At 32.6% G+C, this 21341-nt stretch overlaps 2 protein-coding genes across 2 annotated transcripts; one reads left to right on the top strand and one right to left on the bottom strand.

Moving 5' to 3' along the window:
• Positions 1–6674: 6674 nt before the first annotated feature.
• LOC105768357 (ABC transporter B family member 15) lies at positions 6675–12464 on the top strand. Its single transcript, XM_012588252.2, has 7 exons — positions 6675–7049; positions 7189–7243; positions 7331–7509; positions 7587–8044; positions 8145–8685; positions 9781–10695; positions 10869–12464. The coding sequence occupies exons 1-7, from the start codon at positions 6807–6809 to the stop codon at positions 12258–12260; spliced, it is 3783 nt and encodes a 1260-aa protein (XP_012443706.1). The 5' UTR covers positions 6675–6806; the 3' UTR covers positions 12261–12464.
• A 2629-nt stretch (positions 12465–15093) lies between these two features.
• Positions 15094–19691, bottom strand: LOC105768365 (ABC transporter B family member 15). The gene is made up of 7 exons (XM_012588261.2): positions 19289–19691; positions 19139–19193; positions 18877–19055; positions 18311–18768; positions 17637–18177; positions 16623–17534; positions 15094–16535 (listed from the first exon to the last, which is right to left on the bottom strand). The coding sequence occupies exons 1-7, from the start codon at positions 19565–19567 to the stop codon at positions 15159–15161; spliced, it is 3801 nt and encodes a 1266-aa protein (XP_012443715.1). The 5' UTR covers positions 19568–19691; the 3' UTR covers positions 15094–15158.
• Between the last annotated feature and the right edge of the window lie 1650 nt (positions 19692–21341).

Raw genomic sequence — 21341 nt, 5'->3', positions numbered from 1 at the left:
ATGTTTGACAGACATTGCCCTGACAACAAATGTAACATCATGTTGCTCAGACCCAACGATCAGGTCGGGTAATAGGGTGTTACAAAAATTATCGAAAATTAGGAAGAACCTTACAAATAATTTAAAATTTGAACATGGATTATATAATACACCTTAACAACCAAGTCATCCCTAAGATAGGGAATGTAAGACACCTAAAGAGGGTAAAAGTTTTCTTGTTAAGGCATGTAAGACTAGGTATGTTTCTAAAAATAAGAGAAGCAATTGCTAGAAAGTGTATCAAGTTATCTAATTTTGTGTGTGTGTGTGCCTAAAATGTATAATATGTGTTGTAATTGTGTTGATTCATATGAAGCATGTATTGAGGTATGATTTGGTTTAAGAAAATGAGTTAAACCTACTTGAATATATGCTTATATTGGATATGTGATGTGAGATTGAAAATGCTTGGGAATAGAGTGTATCTGAGTGTGGAGGGATTGTGATGTGAGTTTGGACACCGCGATGGTATTCAATAAAGTCCGTTAGGATAATAAAAAATGAATTTTGATATGAAAAATTTGAAGAAAATTCATGGCCATGGCACATTCCGGAAAGGGCAGATGAACCGCATTTATCGATTGGGATTCTTTACGTGTCCCAATGTGATGATGGGCAAACCTCACACGATATGAGTTTAGGCAAATCCATATCGCAAACGCAGTAGTTCATGAAGTGCATGGGTGGTATTTTGTTAGTTGTTGTGGCATTTTATTGCCTTTTATGAAATACTTTGTATATTGCCATTGTGGCGTATTTTGTATGTCACCTTTGTGGCGTATTCTGTCTGGTCCTATGGCATGCTCTAATAAGTCTCTGTTAAGGATATGATATGTTTGAAGCTTTAGTGTGAAATTTTTTGTGATAAATCAAATAAGTCTTAAAGTTTTTTGAAAAGAAGTATGATTTAATATGATCAAATAGGGTATCCACCATGATTATATGTCAGAATCGTAAATGGGCATATTCGATATAAGAGTTTGTCAATTTGAATTATCATGCTATTAATGTGGAATTCTGAGTTAACTGGTATTCATTTTATATGCATAGTATTATGTTCTGTTCTGAGCTCTTACGGAATCGGATTTGTTCGTTATACTGGATGTCTTGTGCCCTGTAATAAATATGTGCATAATTCTTCTAAATGATCTGAAAGGTTCTCCATCAATATGAGTATGGGTTGGGTTGAATCAGGGTATGGTCTAAAATATGATGTGATTTAGCAAGATTAGTATGAGTATCCACCGAAAGTATGAACAGTAAGTGGTATCCACCAAGAATAATGCCTGTGATTATCTCGAGAATAACTATTGAAAGTTGTCTGAAGAGAAAAGAAAAAGATAGTATTGAATGTCAAGACCTGAAGTTAGCCAAGTAGTTTGGTGAATTAGGTTATGGCAATAATGATAAGTAGCGTATAAGTACGGAATTATATAATTGACAGTGTGAAGTTATCAGCCAAAGATATATATATACATAAGGAGATTCAAACATTCAAGATGAAGAAATTATCAAGAAAGATTAAAAGGTATATTGTGATCAACACTCACTAAGTTCCTACGAACTCACTAGTGATATGTTTATGTTTCAGGTATTGTTGTTAATGTAAGAGGGCTAGGAGAGACAACACCAGGAATGCGTAAGAGATGCTGCAAATGGGGATACTATAGATACAGAGGGATAATGGTGTAGGTTAGGGTTATTCCCAAAGAGTTTGTTTTTAACAAACTTTTATACTGTAATGAGTTGTAACAAGCCTATTGTAATATTATATTATATTTTATTTTGAATACTTTCCTTTGGTTTTAGATATTTAGTCTCTCAGTTAAATTAATAAGAAAAATGTTTTTCCGTAAAGAGTAATTGACAACTGTTTCAAAATTCAGTTAAGTATTTTGTATAGTAACACTCGAGATTCGAACCTGGCGAATCGGGTCGGGTTGAGTGCGTTACACACCAACCTGCATTGGGATACATCTACATCATACCCTAACTTAGGTATAAGTTGGAGTCTACTGAGGTAATCATGATATGAGCAACCCACTCCAAGCCTCATTATCTTATAAGTACCCTATTCCAAGATCATAGAGAACGCGATTGAACCATTAGCCATCACTCTGCTAAAACACCACCCTAAACCTGCATCCTTATGTGGTTCTTCGTATCACAGGTAGCGTGAACCACAACATTATTCAACCTTAGCACCTTGTATAACTTAATCCTTATAACAATCTTAACTAAAAGTCTACACACGATATAGATCTCAAAATTCTCGAGATTTTAACCTTACCATTAAACCAATACTTCATTAAGACATACTATCAAGTTTAAGCAAGTCTTTTGAAAATCCATTCTATAAATTAAAGCATTTTAATTGTCATAATATATTATAAAATTAATCTAATTATGATGATAACTGTCATCTCTTATATTTCAAATTTATTATTTAAGTATGACTTCAAATTTAAAGTTAATATATATAATAGGTTTTATGCATAATTTATTTTTGAGTTTGACATTTTTTAACAGGTAATTATGTTAATTTTAGTCTAATATGATACTTGTATTTGACAAAGTTATACATTTTGGTATCTAAAGAAAACAATGTTAATCTTTTAGTGTTAAATTCAAGTTTTAGAGTTGATTTTATGAAAATTCATAATTAGCTAATAATATTAGCAATAAAATTTCATCAAATCAACCCTAAAACTGAATTAAAAATACGTCCGTCGAACCTTTAGGTACCAAAATATATAACTTTTCTCAAATATAAGTACTAGATTGGGTAAAAAAAACTAACACAAGTACCACATTAGAAAAAAAATATCAAACTCAGGTACCAAATAATACATTAAGCCTATATAATATGACAATCGACTTTAATAGTGTTGACAAAGGTTTGAGTCTTACCATTCATAGATGTTATGTATGTGTTCCCATCATGTGTAGCTCATATCTAAATTTATTTTAAGCTAGATCCAGATATATTCATATTTTCATCCGTTGTGCTTTAAGTTAATTTCAATTTTAACAGATATACATTATTTGTGATTTGTAATATACTTGTAAATTTCTTTAAAATAAATTATATAATGTAAACAATTATAAATATTTTACATTTACAATGACTTAAAAATAAAATTTTTCATCAAATAGTTAGTAATGTGGTGGTAAAAATTTGAGTTGTTTAAATTTATGATATTAGGCCTCGTATTTAAAGTTAGATGACTCCTTTCTTTATTTTTAATTAAAAAATGAAACTTATTTATGGACAAGAATTTAGGATCCTTTCCTTATTTATTTATTTATAGACAATTAAATTTGTTGCTTTGGTATCCCATTCAAATACACGAGTTAACGTCACTAATGACGCTACGTTAGAAGAAATAAAAGTCAACCACGATACCTTCTGTCATTACCTTTGCATGTTTTTTTTTATTTGATATTTATAATATAATCACTCATTTTATTAATTCTATTTATTTTCTATTATAAATACGTGCGTTTATTAATATTTTAATTTTGAATTTTGGTTAAGTCAACCGAGTTTATTCATGTTTTATTTTAGTCATTCATTTAAAAATTTGTTATTTTAATTATTCTCATTAGTTAAGTTGTAAAGTTTAATCACTCTTTCGTTAAATACCTTTGATCACCAGATAAAATTCTAAGGTGGTTGCCTTTTGATTGGTGAAATAATAAATTTAATCTTTGATATTATACATTTTCTAATTTAGTCTTAATTCTACAAAATTAATAAATTTTACTTACGATATTTGTAAATTTTGTTAATTTAATATCATCCTAAAAATTAAAAAATTTATAATTTTAAAACTCCAAAAGTTTAAAATTATTATAGAAAGAATAAAATTTTATTTAAAAAACATATAAAATTTGTTCCACCGTCCTCTAGACTTTAAATCCTGGAGAGACTTATATTTTTAATTTAATTTCCGGAGAGATTAAGTCTAGAGCATGGTGGAATAAATTTTATATGTTTTCTAAATTTTATGTATTTTTATTTTTGAAGTTTAAGATTATGTATATTTTAAATTTTAGGATAAGATCAAATGAATAAAATTTGTAAATATTGTGGGTAAAATTTATTTTAGAATTAAGATTAAATTGATAGAATGTGTAAAATATTAAGGACTAAATTCATTATTTCACCAATCAAAAGACAACCATGTCAACATTTCGTCTAATGACCAAAGGTATTTAATGGTAAAATGACTAAATTTTATAATTTATCTAATAGGAATGATTAAAATAACAAAATTTTGAAATGGGTGACCAAAATAAGAATGCGAGTAAACTCGGTGACTACCTAGATAGTTTATCCTAAAATATTTAAGGGATATTCTCTTAATTTTGATTAAGTTTCACAATTAAAACAAATTTTAAAAATATTATATATAATTATATACGTAGAATAAAGTTAAAGATAATTATTCGATATACTAATTAAAGAATTTTTTAACTTTACAAACAAAATTAAAAAATTAAGACATATAATTAATTCTTAATCATGTTTGTATAGCTTTTTTAAGCAATTTTAGTTTTTATTTGAAATTTTAATAAGTATATTTATATTTTAAATTTTATATATTTGTATACATGAATAATATTATTGATTGAGTTAGTGTCATAAATGAACACGATACCAACTCAATATTGATGAGAAAATAATGATAAACAATTGTATTCATTTAGTATTATCGACGTGTTTCGTGTTTAAATTTCATTTTACTCACAGTTTAATCTAATTTTATTTTAATATAGTACATATTTCATGTATTATTATTAATTAATTTCAAATCATACTTTTCATATTTATTGTATGTTATTTTATAGACACATATGTGTTCTACATACATGGTTTCTACACACATATGCTTGTGATAAGACTTCTATATTAATAATGATGTTAACGAGTTAGTGTCACAAGACATTTAGTGCATTTAATATTATTTATCTGATATATTTATGTTTTTAAATTTCGTTTTACTCATAATTTAATCTATTTTTATTTTAATATCGTAAATATTTCATGTGTTATTATGATTAATTAATTTCAAACCATACTTTTCATTATTTATTACATGACAAATTTAAACATACATTTATATTCTAAATTTATGATTTCTAAATGCATGCGGATGTGATAAAATTTTAATATATATAATACAGATTCAATTTCTTTATTTTTTATCCTCAATTAATGATCATAATTATTGACAAAAAAAATAAACATCATAATTATCTTACCATAAAGAAAATGAATAATCCCTGTGGGAAAAAAATATTAATGTGTAGGCCTTCCTTTTTGGTTTTTATTTCCTTTTTGAGTTCAACTTTCCTTTAATAAATTTTTAAGTTACATGTCTAGAGTTTGTGATTATTTTTCCTAATTAAGGCTCAAATTTGGGTCCTCTCCTTGGGAGTGCAATATGCTTTACCATTGCACACAATCACTTGTTGGTAAGTTACATGATTTTGGGTTCTTTCTTCTCTTTCTTTTGTTATTCATCAACTTGTTTCTAATAAATTATTATTAAATTTAAATATTAGTTGACTCATATATTGGTTTTTAAAAATTATGTTTGAACTAAATAAATTTAGAGCAATCGAGAGATTAATTGATAGCCAAAATGAAAATAGATGAATAAGTACAATAACCAAATTTATGATGTACGCATTCATTTTTATGCCTTGGAGCAAACATTTTATGCATAATTGAATTCTTGAATTGAGATTTATGGTGTACCGATTCATTTATTGCTTCATAATTCTTTAAATAGGTAATGAGTTTATGGACAAAATTGATATTTTATAGAATAACACTTATGTTTTACTTGTTTAACACTTTAACCAAATAAAATAATATATGTTTAATACATGATTAGCAATCTCCCTACCAAATAATGGGCTATTTATTAATCATGTTAATACACTAGTTTTTCCTAATGTTAAAACATATATATTAAATAAGCTTTTTTCTTATGTTAGTACACTAGTAACAAACGAGACGTAAAAATTGTGAAATCGGTTTTGTTAACATCTTTTCCTTTTCTAGATTTAGGGTACGCAAATCATGGTGTCATTGTGTTTATGACTATGTGTCTTAATTAATATATAGAAATAATGAGGTATGGTGTGGTGCGGTAGTTGCTTACTTCATTCCTTAACCATGAGGCACATTTCATGATTAATTAATTACCTATTTAGAAAGCACTTGTGAGGAGAGAATTAGTGAAGAATATGGTTCAAACCTGTACCAAATAGATGTTTGATTAAAGTTTTAACTACACAGTTCCATTAAAATTAAAACTTGAAAACAAATGTTCTGTATTATACATATATACATAATACATATTGTATAATAGGATGCTAGGATTTAATACAATTTTTTAATGGCTAGAACAAAAAATGAAAAAGAAAATGGCGAAATATAAAAAGAAATTATGCATCATATTTGTCGATTTGATGGTACCCATGTGGGTAGCACAGGTCATCTCGGGTTCGAACTACCCCACCAGATAACACCTATATATATAAGACGTTTCCCATGTTTGCTGCTTAGCCAAAAACATCTCCCATTCTCTTGTTTCCTTTCTCACTTGCCTTACGAGACGACACTGTTTTGAGGCAAGCAAAGCAAAAAAAAAAAAAAAAAACCAAAGCTATTTCAAGCAAAACAAAACAGGTTGCACTGATCTTAGGTGGTCTGAGAATCTTGGGGTTTGTTTCGTTTCTATGTATAATACATGGATGATGATCAGAGAGAGCAGCTGAAAACTGGTGCAGTCAAGAAAGTAAATGGGCCTATAAGGTCCATATTCATGCATGCCGACGCTGTGGATTTGTGGTTGATGACTCTCGGCTTCATCGGCGCCGTCGGTGATGGTTTCAGTACACCTCTTGTTTTGCTTGTTACTGGCAAGTTAATGAACAATTTTGGTGATGCTTCAGCTGTCACTTCAGACACGTTCATTCAAAATATCAACAAGGTCTCTTTTTTTTTTTTTTTTTTTTTCACTTTGTAATTTTGTTTTTCCTTCTTTTCTTTTAAAACACACATGCAAACACGCCTGACAGGGCACGTTGACTCAAGCAGAAAGCTAACAGGTTTTATTTTATGGGTGGCAGAACTCGGTGGCTCTTTTGTATTTGGCTTGTGGGTCATGGTTTGCTTGTTTTCTAGGTAGGGTTTTTTTTTTCAATGTTTGTTTTTCCCAAGGAATTATAAATTGAAGATATGATTCATTTTCATTGATTTTTGGGTTTTCAGAGGGGTTTTGTTGGTCAAGAACAGGTGAAAGACAAGCAACAAGAATGAGAGCCAGATATCTGAAAGCAGTTTTAAGACAAGATGTGGGGTACTTTGATTTGCATGTTAGCAGCACAGCTGAAGTTATCACTAGTGTTTCAAATGACAGCCTCGTAATCCAAGATGTCCTCAGTGAAAAGGTCTTTTTACTTTTATTTCCAAATTTAGATATTCATAAACAAAAAGACGCTAACGATGGGAAATTGATGTTATGTAGGTACCAAATTTTCTGATGAATGTTGCAATATTTGTGGGGTGCTACATGGTAGCATTTATAATGCTGTGGAGACTAGCAATAGTAGGCTTTCCTTTTGCTGTGCTTCTGGTGATTCCTGGTTTAATGTATGGAAGGGGATTGATAGGAATAGCTAGAAAGATAAGGGAGGAATATAACAAAGCTGGTACAATAGCAGAACAGGCAATATCTTCTATAAGAACAGTTTATGCCTTTGTTGGTGAGACCAAAACCATTGCAGAATTCTCAGCAGCTTTACAAGGGTCAGTCAAGTTGGGGTTAAAGCAAGGTTTGGCTAAAGGTCTAGCAATTGGAAGCAATGGGGTGGTTTTTGCAACTTGGTCGTTCATGGCTTATTATGGTAGTAGGATGGTCATGTACCAGGGTGCTAAAGGAGGAACTGTTTTCATTGTTGGCGCAGCCATTGCCATGGGAGGCTTGTAAATTTCTTTGAACCTTTTTTTGGATTATTTTATGCTTTATAAAAGAAATACATTCAAATATGACGATCTTTTTTACTGGTTTTGATGGAATCATCAGGGCATTGGGGGCTAGTTTGTCAAACCTGAAGTATTTCTCTGAAGCATGTTCAGCTGGGGAGAGGATAATGGAAGTGATAAGAAGGGTCCCTAAGATTGATTCAGACAATTTAGAAGGTGAAATCATGGAAAAATTTTCAGGATCCGTGGAATTCAAGCATGTTGAATTTGCATATCCATCAAGGCCTGAAACCATGATTCTCAAAGATTTTTCCCTAACCATTCCAGCTGGAAAGACTGTGGCATTAGTGGGTGGGAGTGGCTCGGGGAAATCCACAGTCATAGCACTACTGCAAAGGTTTTATGACCCACTAGGGGGAGAGATACTCCTTGGTGGGGTCGCCATTGATAAGTTGCAGGTCAAGTGGCTAAGGTCACAAATGGGTTTGGTGAGTCAGGAGCCAGCACTTTTTGCAACAACCATAAAGGAGAACATACTTTTTGGCAAGGAAGATGCTACCATGGAAGAGATTATCGAAGCTGCCAAAGCCTCAAATGCCCACAATTTCATCTGCCAATTGCCACAGGGTTATGACACTCAGGTTAGTCCTTGCCCCTTTAACTGCTCACTAAGCAATGAAAAATTAGCCATTACTTCCATTCTTAAAAAAAGGAAAAATAATAAAAAATTCTTCACCACTGAAATTCTAAATTGTATTGAAGCATGTTCTTCTTAGGGTTAATTCAACATCAAGCTTCGGTAAGAAATGCATGGAAAATTATGGTTTAAGAAACAATATATAAATATTTGATATTGTCATGAAAATGTGTGGTAAATTTAAATATTAAAAACGTTACATTTAAAAGTTAGTAATTTGAAGATATGACTCATTTTGCTAGTCTAAACAGTAAAAATGTAACTTTCTTAGGCTTTTTAATTTAGATTGTCAAACCAAGGTTAAAATATGTTGTTAGTCTTTATATTTTGACAAAATTTGAGATTTAATCTTTGTAATTAAAAAAGTTAAAACTAATTTATCCCACTTTTTTTATTTAAAATATCAATCAAGCCATTAAAATATGATTAGGCTGTTCACATTTGACGTCATATATAATTAATAGAAAATAAACAGGTTAAATTGGCAAATTTGGACAGAAACTACTAATGAAAATAATGATTGGACTAGAATTTTTAAATTGAAAAAGTAGAAGGATTGAATTTTTAACTTTTAAAGTACAAGGATCAAATCTCAAATTTTATACAAGTGCAGGGTCTAATAACAAATTTTAACCATATTATAGTAGCAAAAGTCATAATCATGTTACCAACTTAAATTAGGAAAATCACAACTCTTGGGCTCAAAGGCTATGCCAAGAATAATATTATATGGGGCCTTAGATCACCATTCTCCCTCAGCTGGACCAAAGTATTGTTCATTGAACACTTCTCACACGTAATTGGCAAATAAAAAATTAAAAAAAAAAAGTTAAAAATAATTCGAAATAATTTTTAAAATTCAAAGATTTAGGATGATAAAATTTAACCGGTTAAAAAAAATTAAATTGAGTTAGAATGATAAAATACTCGATTCGATCGAATATTCACCCCTCTTTTCAAGTGTTATGATCGATTATTCAAACCATATATTTCAATGAGCTTGTACATGCTAAATAATGAAGTTCTGTTCTTTGAATAGGTTGGCGAAAGAGGAGTTCAAATGTCAGGAGGACAAAAGCAAAGAATTGCTATAGCAAGAGCAATTATAAAAGCACCCCGAATCCTTCTTTTAGATGAGGCAACAAGTGCACTAGACTCGGAATCTGAACGAGTGGTGCAAGAAGCAATAGACCAAGCCTCCATTGGCCGAACCACCATAGTAATCGCCCACCGCCTGTCTACCATCCGCAACGCTGATCTTATAGCAGTTTTCCAAAATGGCCAGGTTATAGAAATTGGATCACATAATGAGCTGATAGAAAATCAAAATGGTCACTACACTTCATTAGTCCACCTTCAACAAACAGAGAAAGAAAAGAACCCTGAAGAAGCTAACTCAACTTTACCTACTTGTGCTTCATCTTCAATCACAAATATGGATATCAACAACACAAGTAGTAGAAGACTTTCATTGGTTAGTGGATCAAGTTCTGCCAATTCTTTTTCCCAAAACCGTGCTCCACTGGCTGGCGTTTCCGTGGTGGAAGATCAAGAAAAATTGCCAGTCCCCTCTTTTAGAAGATTGTTGGCATTGAACTTACCAGAATGGAAGCAAGCAATGATGGGATGTTCATGTGCAATCCTATTTGGTGCAGTTCAACCTGTTTATGCATTCTCACTAGGATCTATGATATCAGTATATTTTCTGACTAATCATGATGAGATCAAGGAAAAGACTAAGATCTATGCCTTATGCTTTCTCGGGTTGTCGGTGTTTTCATTTCTGATTAATGTTGGCCAACATTATAATTTTGCATACATGGGAGAATACTTGACAAAGAGGATTAGAGAGCGCATGCTTTCAAAGATACTCACTTTCGAAGTAGGCTGGCTTGATCAAGATGAGAATTCAAGTGGGGCTATTTGCTCTAGACTTGCCAAGGATGCCAATGTGGTATGTATTTTCTTATGCTGATCTTTGATTAGGTTGAGTTTTCCAACTTGTGACAATGATTTGCAGGATTTGTAGGGCCAATAATCTAGACCACTTTATCGATGGTCGGGAAGTAAGATGGTTTTGATGACTATCCTGCATCGTGGTTTTAACTGTTCTTTTTGTTTTTGAAGGTAAGATCTTTGGTTGGTGACAGAATGGCACTAGTTGTTCAAACCATTTCAGCAGTAACCATAGCTTTCACCATGGGGCTGGTCATAGCTTGGAGGCTTGCACTTGTGATGATAGCGGTCCAACCAATCATCATCGTTTGTTTCTACGCGAGACGTGTCTTGCTTAAAAGCATGTCTCAGAAGGCTATCAAAGCCCAAGAGGAAAGCAGCAAGCTAGCTGCAGAGGCAGTTTCCAACCTCCGAACCATCACTGCCTTCTCCTCCCAAGACCGAATCCTGAAAATGCTCGACAAAGCCCAAGAAGGCCCACGAAGAGAGAGCATTCGCCAATCATGGTTCGCTGGTATTGGCCTTGGCACATCAACAAGCCTAACAACTTGTACTTGGGCCTTAGACTTTTGGTATGGTGGAAAACTTATGTCACATGGCTACATCACTGCAAAGGCTTTGTTTGAAACCTTCATGATCTTAGTAAGCACAGGTCGAGTAATAGCCGACGCAGGAAGCATGACTTCTGACCTCGCGAAGGGCTCAGATGCAGTTGGATCAGTCTTTGCTATATTGGATCGATACACTAGAATTGAACCCGAAGACCCTGACGGTTACAAACCCGAAAAGATGACAGGCCATGTAGAACTTCGCGACATAGACTTCGCGTACCCCGCCCGACCAGATATTATTATCTTTAAAGGCTTCTCACTCAAAATTGAAGCAGGTAAATCAACAGCATTGGTAGGACAAAGCGGGTCGGGTAAGTCAACCATCATCGGATTAATTGAGAGATTTTATGATCCTCTTGAGGGAGCAGTAAGGATTGATGGTAGAGATATAAGGTCATACCACCTTAGGTCGCTAAGGAAACACATTGCACTTGTTAGCCAAGAGCCCACATTATTTGCTGGTACAATCCGAGAAAACATTGCATATGGTGCATCTGATGAGACAGATGAAGCAGAGATCATTGAGGCAGCTAGAGCAGCCAATGCCCATGATTTCATTTCAGGGTTAAAAGATGGGTATCATACATGGTGTGGTGAAAGGGGAGTTCAGCTATCTGGTGGCCAAAAGCAACGCATTGCAATAGCAAGAGCCATATTGAGAAACCCGGCAATTTTACTCTTAGATGAGGCAACCAGTGCCCTTGACAGTCAATCAGAGAAAGCAGTACAAGATGCACTTGAAAGAGTAATGGTGGGGAGAACCAGTGTGATTGTGGCACATAGGTTAAGCACCATTCAAAACTGTGACCAAATTGCAGTGTTGGATAAAGGCAAGGTTATAGAGAAAGGGACCCATCAATCTTTGTTGGCTAAAGGACCCACTGGAGCATACTTCTCATTGGTTAATCTCCAAAGGAGACCCCACAACAACACTGCTCACTCAATCAACTAAAATTACTTGGGAAAAAGATATTGTTAGATTAGGCTTTTTATTTAAAGCGAACCATCCAAACTTTGATGGTGAAAGGCCTAACTTATTTACAATATTCTCTCCCCAACTTTTCCCTTTCAATTCCCTATGCTGAAAGGGAGATCTGCAATCACTGTAATATCAACTTTGATTTTTCAATAAATGCCTATTTCTCTCTCTTTTAAATGGTAAAGAAATTTATTTTTAATATCAACCTTTTTTAGGAGTAAATAAGCAGTTCTACTATAAAATGAGTAATTTAATCTAATTTTAATCAAATAGTTTAAGGAATAAAACGGTGAATAATTTAATTTCTATATTTTAAAAGGTTAAAATATGCTTAAGTCCTTGTATCTTTCATACATTTGAAATTTAATCTCCTTATTTTTATTTAAAATCTTTTGTTAAATCCAAGTTCATTACAACATCATTTTTGTTACATAATTACTGAGTGAATTTTTTAATTTCAAAATGTCACGCCAGTGAATTTAATAGACAAATTTTAATGATGTTAACAATTAGACGTACATTTTAAAAATTAAAAGGTTAAGGGACTAAATTTGTATAAATAAAAGTAAAGAAATTAAATTTCAAATATACTAAGAGTACAAAGTCTTGAAACATATTTTAACTATTTTAAAATGAAAAAATATTATGTAGATTGCCGGTGGAGTTTTAGACTTCACAAGGAGGGTTAATAGTGGACAAGTGTCCTATAGAGAGATATAGTAAAATATTTTTTAAAATAAATATTTAAAAAAGTGACAAATGATAATTTTTAAGATTATTTGTCCGATAAAAAAAGTATACTGCTAGTTTTCCAAATAATAACCCATTTAAAATTATGTTGAATTTTGATACTTTTCATATATATTTTTTATTAAAAAGTCACAAAGTGAGTTAAAGTATTATAGAAGCCCTTCCACAATAAGTCAGATTGTATTTTATGCCTCTACTTAAAGAATGAGCAAATTAGTCAGTGTAGCATATATCAAAGAGCAAATTGGCTTTTTTTTATTAAAAAATTCATCTCTTTATATTATTTAATATTGGCATGGCTGATGGAACAATCATATAGTGACATGTGGCACACCACGTGTACCTCATACTAACATATATAGATAAGTTTTTAACGGTAAAAATAAATAGAATTTTTAATAAGATCAGTTTGTTCTTTGATCTAACATACAATGACTAATTTACTTAATTTTTAAATAAATGAGACAAAATGCAATCTGACTTTTAGTACGAAACTTTCATAGTAGTTTTACCTACAAAGCTATTCCATTAACCATGTGAAGCATCATGAATTAAAATGTCATGAAGTTCGGATGGATAGTATAAACCGAAGCAAATAACACACCTTTAGCTAAGCTCAATCGATTTAAGGGTCCTTTTGGATGGACGTTTAATTTTAGTGCGGTATGTTTAGTTTTTTTTTTTGTCTCACGTTATAGTTTCACTCTAATATCTAATCTCACTATCACTGATATTTTTACATTAATCACAAATAAACGCGCCGCCCGGGGAATTAAGTTTTCAAATAATTACATAAAAATCACTTTCTAAGATAATAAAAATTATTATAAAAATACCATATTTTAAAAATTATCTAGAAGAATAGGGTGATTTTTAGATTATTTAGAAAAACATGGTATTTTTTCTTCTTCCAAAAAACAATTTTATCATGTCAAATGGCGAGTTCACTGTATTTGTAACATATGTCACACTTTTTATTTTTTGTAGAAAAGAATTGGATTAGATTATCATGTGTCAATATCATATAAAGCCCTCATGTCAAGTGACAATTTCACGTAAAGTTAATACATGACAAGTCAACTCGGACCATTATTCTTATTTTAAAATTTTAAAGTATGACATGTGTCACATGCTTAATGAACCCATTATTTAACATATACTTTTTTTAAAAAAAATCTAAAACAATACCATATTTTTCTAAATAAATTTTAAAATACAATAATTTTATAAAATACTCTAACATTCCTCTTTACATTTGATTTATTTAAAATTGACCCATAACCCAAATTAGTCTAAATTAAATTCAGCCCAATCAATAAATTAATTAAATAAAATCAAATTAAAATTCAAGTTAATTCCTTATTAAATAAAAATTTAATTTAATTTTAAAGCTAAATCAAAATTCAATTTTATCTCCAATTAAATTTAGTCCAAAATTGGTATAAAAGCCAATTTTGATCCATTTGTGTGCCAAATATTATTGAACTCATATCAAATTACACCGCTTTCCAAAAAAAAATCTACATAGGAAATAACGAGTGATTAGATTATTATTGGTAAAAGTATTACGAAGACCTTTATACTAATAGTCAAATTTAATTTTGCTTCTTAAACTTAAGAATTGTGCAAATTAATCTTTGTACATTAGAACAAAGAGCAAATTAATCATTTTTATTAAAAATTTCATCTATTTTTATTGTTAAAATTGATTTTATCGATAGAATAACCAAACAGTTGCATATGGCGTGTCATGTGTGCCTCATTTTGACATATGTGGATGAGCTTTTAATCATAGAAATGGATGAAATCTTTAATAGAAGGACCTTTGCTCTTTTGATCCAATGTACAATGATTAATTTGGTCATTTTTTTATTGGAGGGGGCAAAATATAATCCGACTCTTAGTATAAGGTCCTATATGATACTTTTGCCGAATGTTAGCAGGACATGGACTGGCCTCCAACTCCAAGAAATGATTAAGCTCATAGTGAAAGCTAAAAGCTAAGGGGCGTTTTATCACCCACTAAAGCACAAAAATAAACTATTAACACTGATGATTTTCATAATATCAGAAATTCTTGATTCGAACTTTCATCTAAAATACACCAACATATTTGAATGACTAAGTAGAATTATGTGCTCTACTTTGAAGATTAATCAAAGAGTAGTAAGCTCCTGTTGGACCCTTGGCTAACAAAGATGAATGGTTGCCTTTCTCCACCACCTTCCCTTTGTCTAACACAACAATAAGATCACAGTTTTTAATGGTGCTTAGCCTATGTGCAACAACAACACTAGTTCTTCCCACCATCACTCGCTCTAATGCCTCTTGCACCACTTTCTCAGATTTACTGTCAAGTGCACTGGTTGCTTCATCTAACAATAACATTGCTGGGTTCCTCAATATGGCTCTGGCTATGGCGATCCGTTGCTTCTGGCCCCCAGATAGTTGCACACCTCTGTCTCCACACCGGGTATCATAACCATCTACTAGACCTGCTATGAAATCATGTGCATTTGCTGCTTTGGCTGCCTCAATGATTTCGGACTCATCGATTTTATCAGGTGCTCCGTATAGAATGTTTTCCCTTATTGTGCCAGAAAATAGTGTTGGTTCTTGACTAACAAGTGCTATGTGTTTCCTCAATGACCTTAGGTTGTAAGACTTTATATCTCGACCATCAATCTTCACAACTCCTTTTACAGGATCATAAAATCTCTCAATTAAACTAATGACGGTTGATTTACCAGACCCACTTTGTCCCACCAGTGCTGTTGATTTCCCGGCTTCTATGCTAATTGAGAAATCTTTCAAAATGCTCACATTAGGTCGAGCCGGATATGCAAACTCAACATCACAGATTTCTACACATCCTGTAATTTCTTGTGCAAGGTAACCACTAGATTCATCAGGTTCAATCCTTGTGCAGCGGTCTAATATCGCAAACAAAGATCTAACAACCTCAGCGCTCTTGGCCATGTCCGATGTCATGCTTGCAGCTTGAGCAATTACAAGGCCGGTGCTAACCAAAATGAGGAATGTTTCAATAAGGGCTTTAGCAGTGATATATCCTTGAGATATGAGTTTTCCACCATACCAAAAATCAAAGGCCATAATACAAGCAGTAAGAAATTGAGCTGAACCAAGTCCTAGACCTGCAAACCAAGATTGTCTAACATTCTCTTTTCTTGGAACTTCTTGGGCTGCTTGCAACATTTTCATGATTTGATCTTGAGATGAGAAGGCAGTAATAGTTCTGTGGTTGGAAACTGCCTCTGCAGCAAGCTTGCTACTTTCTTCTTGTGCTTTTCTGGCTTTCACAGACATTTTTTTAAGAATAACCATCCGAGTGTACATGCTAAGGATGATGAGCGGTTGGACAACAATCATGACAATGGCAAGTCTCCACGCAATGAATAGGCCCATCGCACAAGCTATAGTTACACCCGAGATGGTTTGCACAAGAAGAGACACTCCATCACCAAATAAAGATCTCACCTGGAAACATACAAGAGCATATAGTTAGGTGATGTCCATAATCAATTATATATAGTCATAAAGAAGGTTAGAAAATGCAGAACATACCACAGTAGCATCTTTCTCTAACCTAGCACAAACAGTGCCACTGGAATTCTCATCTTGGTCAAACCACCCAACTTCAAAAGTCAACACCTTTGAAAGCATCTTCTCTCTTATCCTCTTTGTCAAGTGCTCTCCCATGTAAGAAAAATTGTAATGCTGGATAATATTTATTATCAAAGAAAACAACGAAAGCCCAAGGAAACTCAGAGCATAAACCTTTATCTTTTCTTTAATTTCACCATGATCTGTGAGAAAAAATATTGATATCATTGACGCCATTGTGAAGGCTGAAAGTGGTTGCACTGCACCAAATAAAATTGCGCTTAAGCATCCCAGAGTAGCTTGTTTCCACTCTGGTAAAGTCAAGGCCAACAATCTCCTGAAAGATGGTGCAGATGTTTTTTTATCCTCAACATTCATTTCTCCAACTAGTGAAGCATGATCTGGTGCTACAGAGTTGGCTGAACTTGTCCGACTGGGTAAAGAAAGTCTACGACTGCTTGTAATATTGATTTCCGTGTTTGTTATGTAAGCGGAATTATTCGTAGATAAATCTTTATTTCCTTTGTTTTGGACTTTTACTTGTTCTGTTTGTTGAAGTTGCACTAGCATGGGATAGAAGCCATTTTCGTTGACCATTAATTCATCATGTGACCCCATTTCCATGACCTGACCATCTTTGACGACAACAATTAAATCTGCATGTCTAATGGTAGAAAGACGATGTGCAACGATGATAGTTGTGCGTCCAACGGAGGCCTCGTTAAGAGCTTGTTGCACAATACGTTCAGATTCAGAGTCTAATGCACTTGTTGCCTCATCTAGTAGGAGGATTTTGGGTGCTTTAATCATGGCTCTTGCTATAGCAATTTGTTGTTTCTGTCCACCAGACATTTGAACCCCTCTTTCACCAACCTGTTTAATATTAATCTTTAAACCATATATGATGCTTGTATAATCAAGTTTGTGCATTATAGTTGATATAATCTAATAAACACAAAAGGTAAGCAGACAAACCTGGGTGTCATATCCTTGAGGCAACTGAGAAATGAAGTTATGGGCATTGGAAGCTTTAGCAGCTTCAATAACCTCTTCCATTCCAGCATCCTCCTTTCCAAAAAGTATGTTCTCTTTAATGGTTGTTGCAAACAATGTAGGCTCTTGACTCACCAACCCCATTTGTGACCTTAACCACTTGAGCTGCAATTTATTAATAGAAACCCCATCAACAAGTATTTCCCCTTCAAGTGGGTCATAAAACCTTTCCAACAATGATATCACAGTTGATTTTCCTGATCCACTACTACCCACCAAGGCCACAGTCTTTCCTGCAGGAATTTTGAGACAAAAGTTCTTGAAAATTATGCTCTCAGGCCTTGAAGGGTATGCAAACTCTACTTGCTTGAATTCAATTTCTCCTAAAATATTATCCAAAATTTCCCCTTCCATGTTATCCGCATCTATTTTTGGGGTTCTTCTTATCACTTCATTTATTCGTTCGGCAGCTGAACGTGCTTCAGATAAAGGCTTCAGGTTGGATAAACTAGTACCAAGTTGTCTGTTCAATAAAAGGGAAAAAAACACCAAAAATATCAATGAAAAAAGAAGTTTTATATAAGTATATAAAATACCATCTTAGATAAGAATTTACAGTCCTATTCCTAATAGAACTTGAAGTTCAAAACTCTTACTGTCCACCAGTAGCAATGCAGGTGCCTACTATGAAAATAGTTCCTCCCTGAGCTCCATGGTACATGACCATTCTGCTACCATAGTAGGTAATGAAAGCCCAAATAGCAAAAGTGATGCCATTGCTTCCAATGGCCAAGCCTTTAGCCAGCCCTTGCCTCAACCCTAACTTCAAGGATCCTTGTAGAGCTTCAGAGAATTCAGTTGTGGTTTTGTTTTCACCAACAAAGGCATAAACTGTCCTTATGGAAGATATTGCCTGTTCTACTATTGTGCTGGCCTTATTGTACTCCACCCTAATCTTCCTTGCAAGACCTAGTAAAATCTTCCCATATATTAAACTAGGAACCACCAACAACAAAACAGAAGGGAAAATCACAAGGGCTAGTCTCCATAGGATCAGAAAAGCTGCTATGTAAGTTCCAATAAATGTAGAACCTCTTGCTATTAAGTTTGGGACCTGATGCATATTCAAACCAGTTAATCAACTTACAACCTGAAGGAAAGTAATTCTTTCTTTTCTTTTTTCTCTTTTATTTTGATTGTTGAAGATTTTAGTTGAACTAACCTTCTCACTAATAACTTCTTGAATTATGAGACTGTCATTGGAAACACTTGTGACTACTTCAGCTGTGCTTGTTACATTCAAATCAAAGTAGCCTACATCTTGCCTTAGAACAGCTTTCAAATACCTTGTTCTCATTCTCGTAGCTTGTCTTTCACCTGTTCTTGTCCAACAAAATCCTTCTGAAATTTAAAAAAAAAAAAATTTAGATAGCAAAATAAGAATTATATGTGGCCATAGAACTTTGTATTAACTTCAAGCTCACCTAGGAAGGACCCAGCCCATCCCCCACATGCACTCAGAACAACATACAGAGCAACCTGTCAACCAAAGAAGACAAACCAAATTGTATCTTATCAGATTATAAGCAAACATACTATATTATTATCTTGTAAGTTTGTAAGTAATAACATACTTGGCGAACGTTGTGGACGAGAATACCAACAGATGAAGCTTCATTAGCACCACCAACACTGTTAAACATGCGACCAGTCAAATATATAATCAAGGGTGCAACAGTGCCATCTGCAACAGCTCCAATGAAGCCTACAGCCATCAAACACATATCTACACCATCGGCATGCATGAAAATGGAGCTTATAGATCCATTTTTATTCTTCTTAACAATGCTTCCAATATCTTTACTACTCATTTTCTTATCTGCCATATTAGCCTTTCGTTTTCCTTCCTCCATTATCTATACCAGTTGATGTTATAAGGGCAGCTATAGAGATGCAGATTTGCAGCCTGAAAAATGATAGCTTAAAGACCAGGAAAGAAATAAATATAAGGCGGGTTTTAAGCTAAGATCGTGGACTTCCATTATATTATTTTGATTCACCCATCATTCATAACAGATATAAATTAATTACATGACTTGGCTAATTTTATATGAATGTTGACAGGTAATCAACAACTTGTAGCAATTTTTTTTTTTAAATTCTTATCACGTGAAAGTGAACATAATCACACCAATGATTCGGATAATGGTTTAAACAACAAACTCCGTAATGGTTAGTCAATCTACCTGAAATGGCATCTATCATTTCAGATTCCTAACAGAAATGAACAAATGTATAGGAAAAGACAAAGAAGTAGTTGGCTTGTAACAATTAACAAGTAAATTATGTGATGGGGTTCCTATGGGAAGCAAACTAATGAAATATAAGCTACAGTTGGTCCCTTTACCATAAATGTTTAATGATTTCCTTGTCCCCACCATAACAATTTGTTCAGTCTGGTAAGGTACTTAACCTATTACCTGGACTTATTTTTTTTCTAAAATTGTCGCATTTAAAATTTAAAATATGTCTAATGTATACATGTTCAATTATGGATTTATTAGTGTCAGAAAATGTGATTCCGGAAACCCCGTTTCCATAAATTGAATTCGTAAGAATAAAATAGGAAGATATACAGAATTAATAGAAAAATATATTAATTATCGATTAAATAATTTAACCGAAAAATCGTTAATTAAAGCTCAGATTAATCTTCAAATAAGTTGTGTATTTTTAGAAGAAAGTTCGAGACAAGAATTTCTGATATTATGAAAATCATTACTGTTAAAACATCATTTTTATGCTTTAGTGGGTTAGCTTTTGGCTTTATCTACGAGCTTAATCATTTCATTGAGGCTGGTTTATGTCCAGACAACATTCAAATCATCCATAATTTCCCGTGTAGATAAATTTTTTGGGGTTATTTTATTTGAGTTATGCAATGTTGGGCATACATATGAATTTGGATTTAATTTTAAAATTAAATTAAAATTTTGATTTAATAAGCAATTAAAATGAATTTTAATTTGATTTTGGGGATTAAACTAGAATTTTAATATCAAGATTTGATTTAATTAAATTATGTATTCTCATTAATTGAGTTTAGAATCGAATGAAACTAATTTAGATTTAGTTAATTTTAAATAAATCAGACCTGAAGGGAATGTTGTGTCTTCAATTTTAAAAAATCAGAAAAGAAATTCGATCAAGATTGTTGTTAATGTTGATCTTCCTATTTAAAAATTCTAGAGAAGTTGTATAAGAAAATAAGAATATAAGCTTGGGTCCGATTTATAAATTCAAGCCCGACATTTAAAGGTCAGCCGAAGCCCACCCGGTCCAAAATCAAAGTGAAAATCCCCAGCCTAATTCCGTTCAATTCAAGATATAATTCCTAAAGTTTCAACTTTTTCTAATTAGCGGTCACCTAGGTTAGTTTTAAGGTCAAAAGTAATTAATACTTTAATAGTAATTATAAATTATTACTAAATTATGGCAATAGGTCTAAAATTCCTTAAATTTGAGTTATAATGAAAAAATTACAAATTAAAAAATCAATTAAACCCTTTCATTAATGATTTTTCTTGTTGACTGATTTTATAGTTAATATAGTTGACAAAAATTGACAGATGGCATGCCACATTAGCATATATTTAAAAATAATAAAATCTTAAAAAATATTTAAAA

This window comes from Gossypium raimondii, chromosome 7 (genome assembly GCF_025698545.1).
Source record: "Gossypium raimondii isolate GPD5lz chromosome 7, ASM2569854v1, whole genome shotgun sequence".
NCBI classification, from domain to species: Eukaryota; Viridiplantae; Streptophyta; class Magnoliopsida; order Malvales; family Malvaceae; genus Gossypium; species Gossypium raimondii.
Note: the sequence above shows the minus strand (reverse complement) of the source record. Positions and strands in the feature narration are given on the sequence as shown.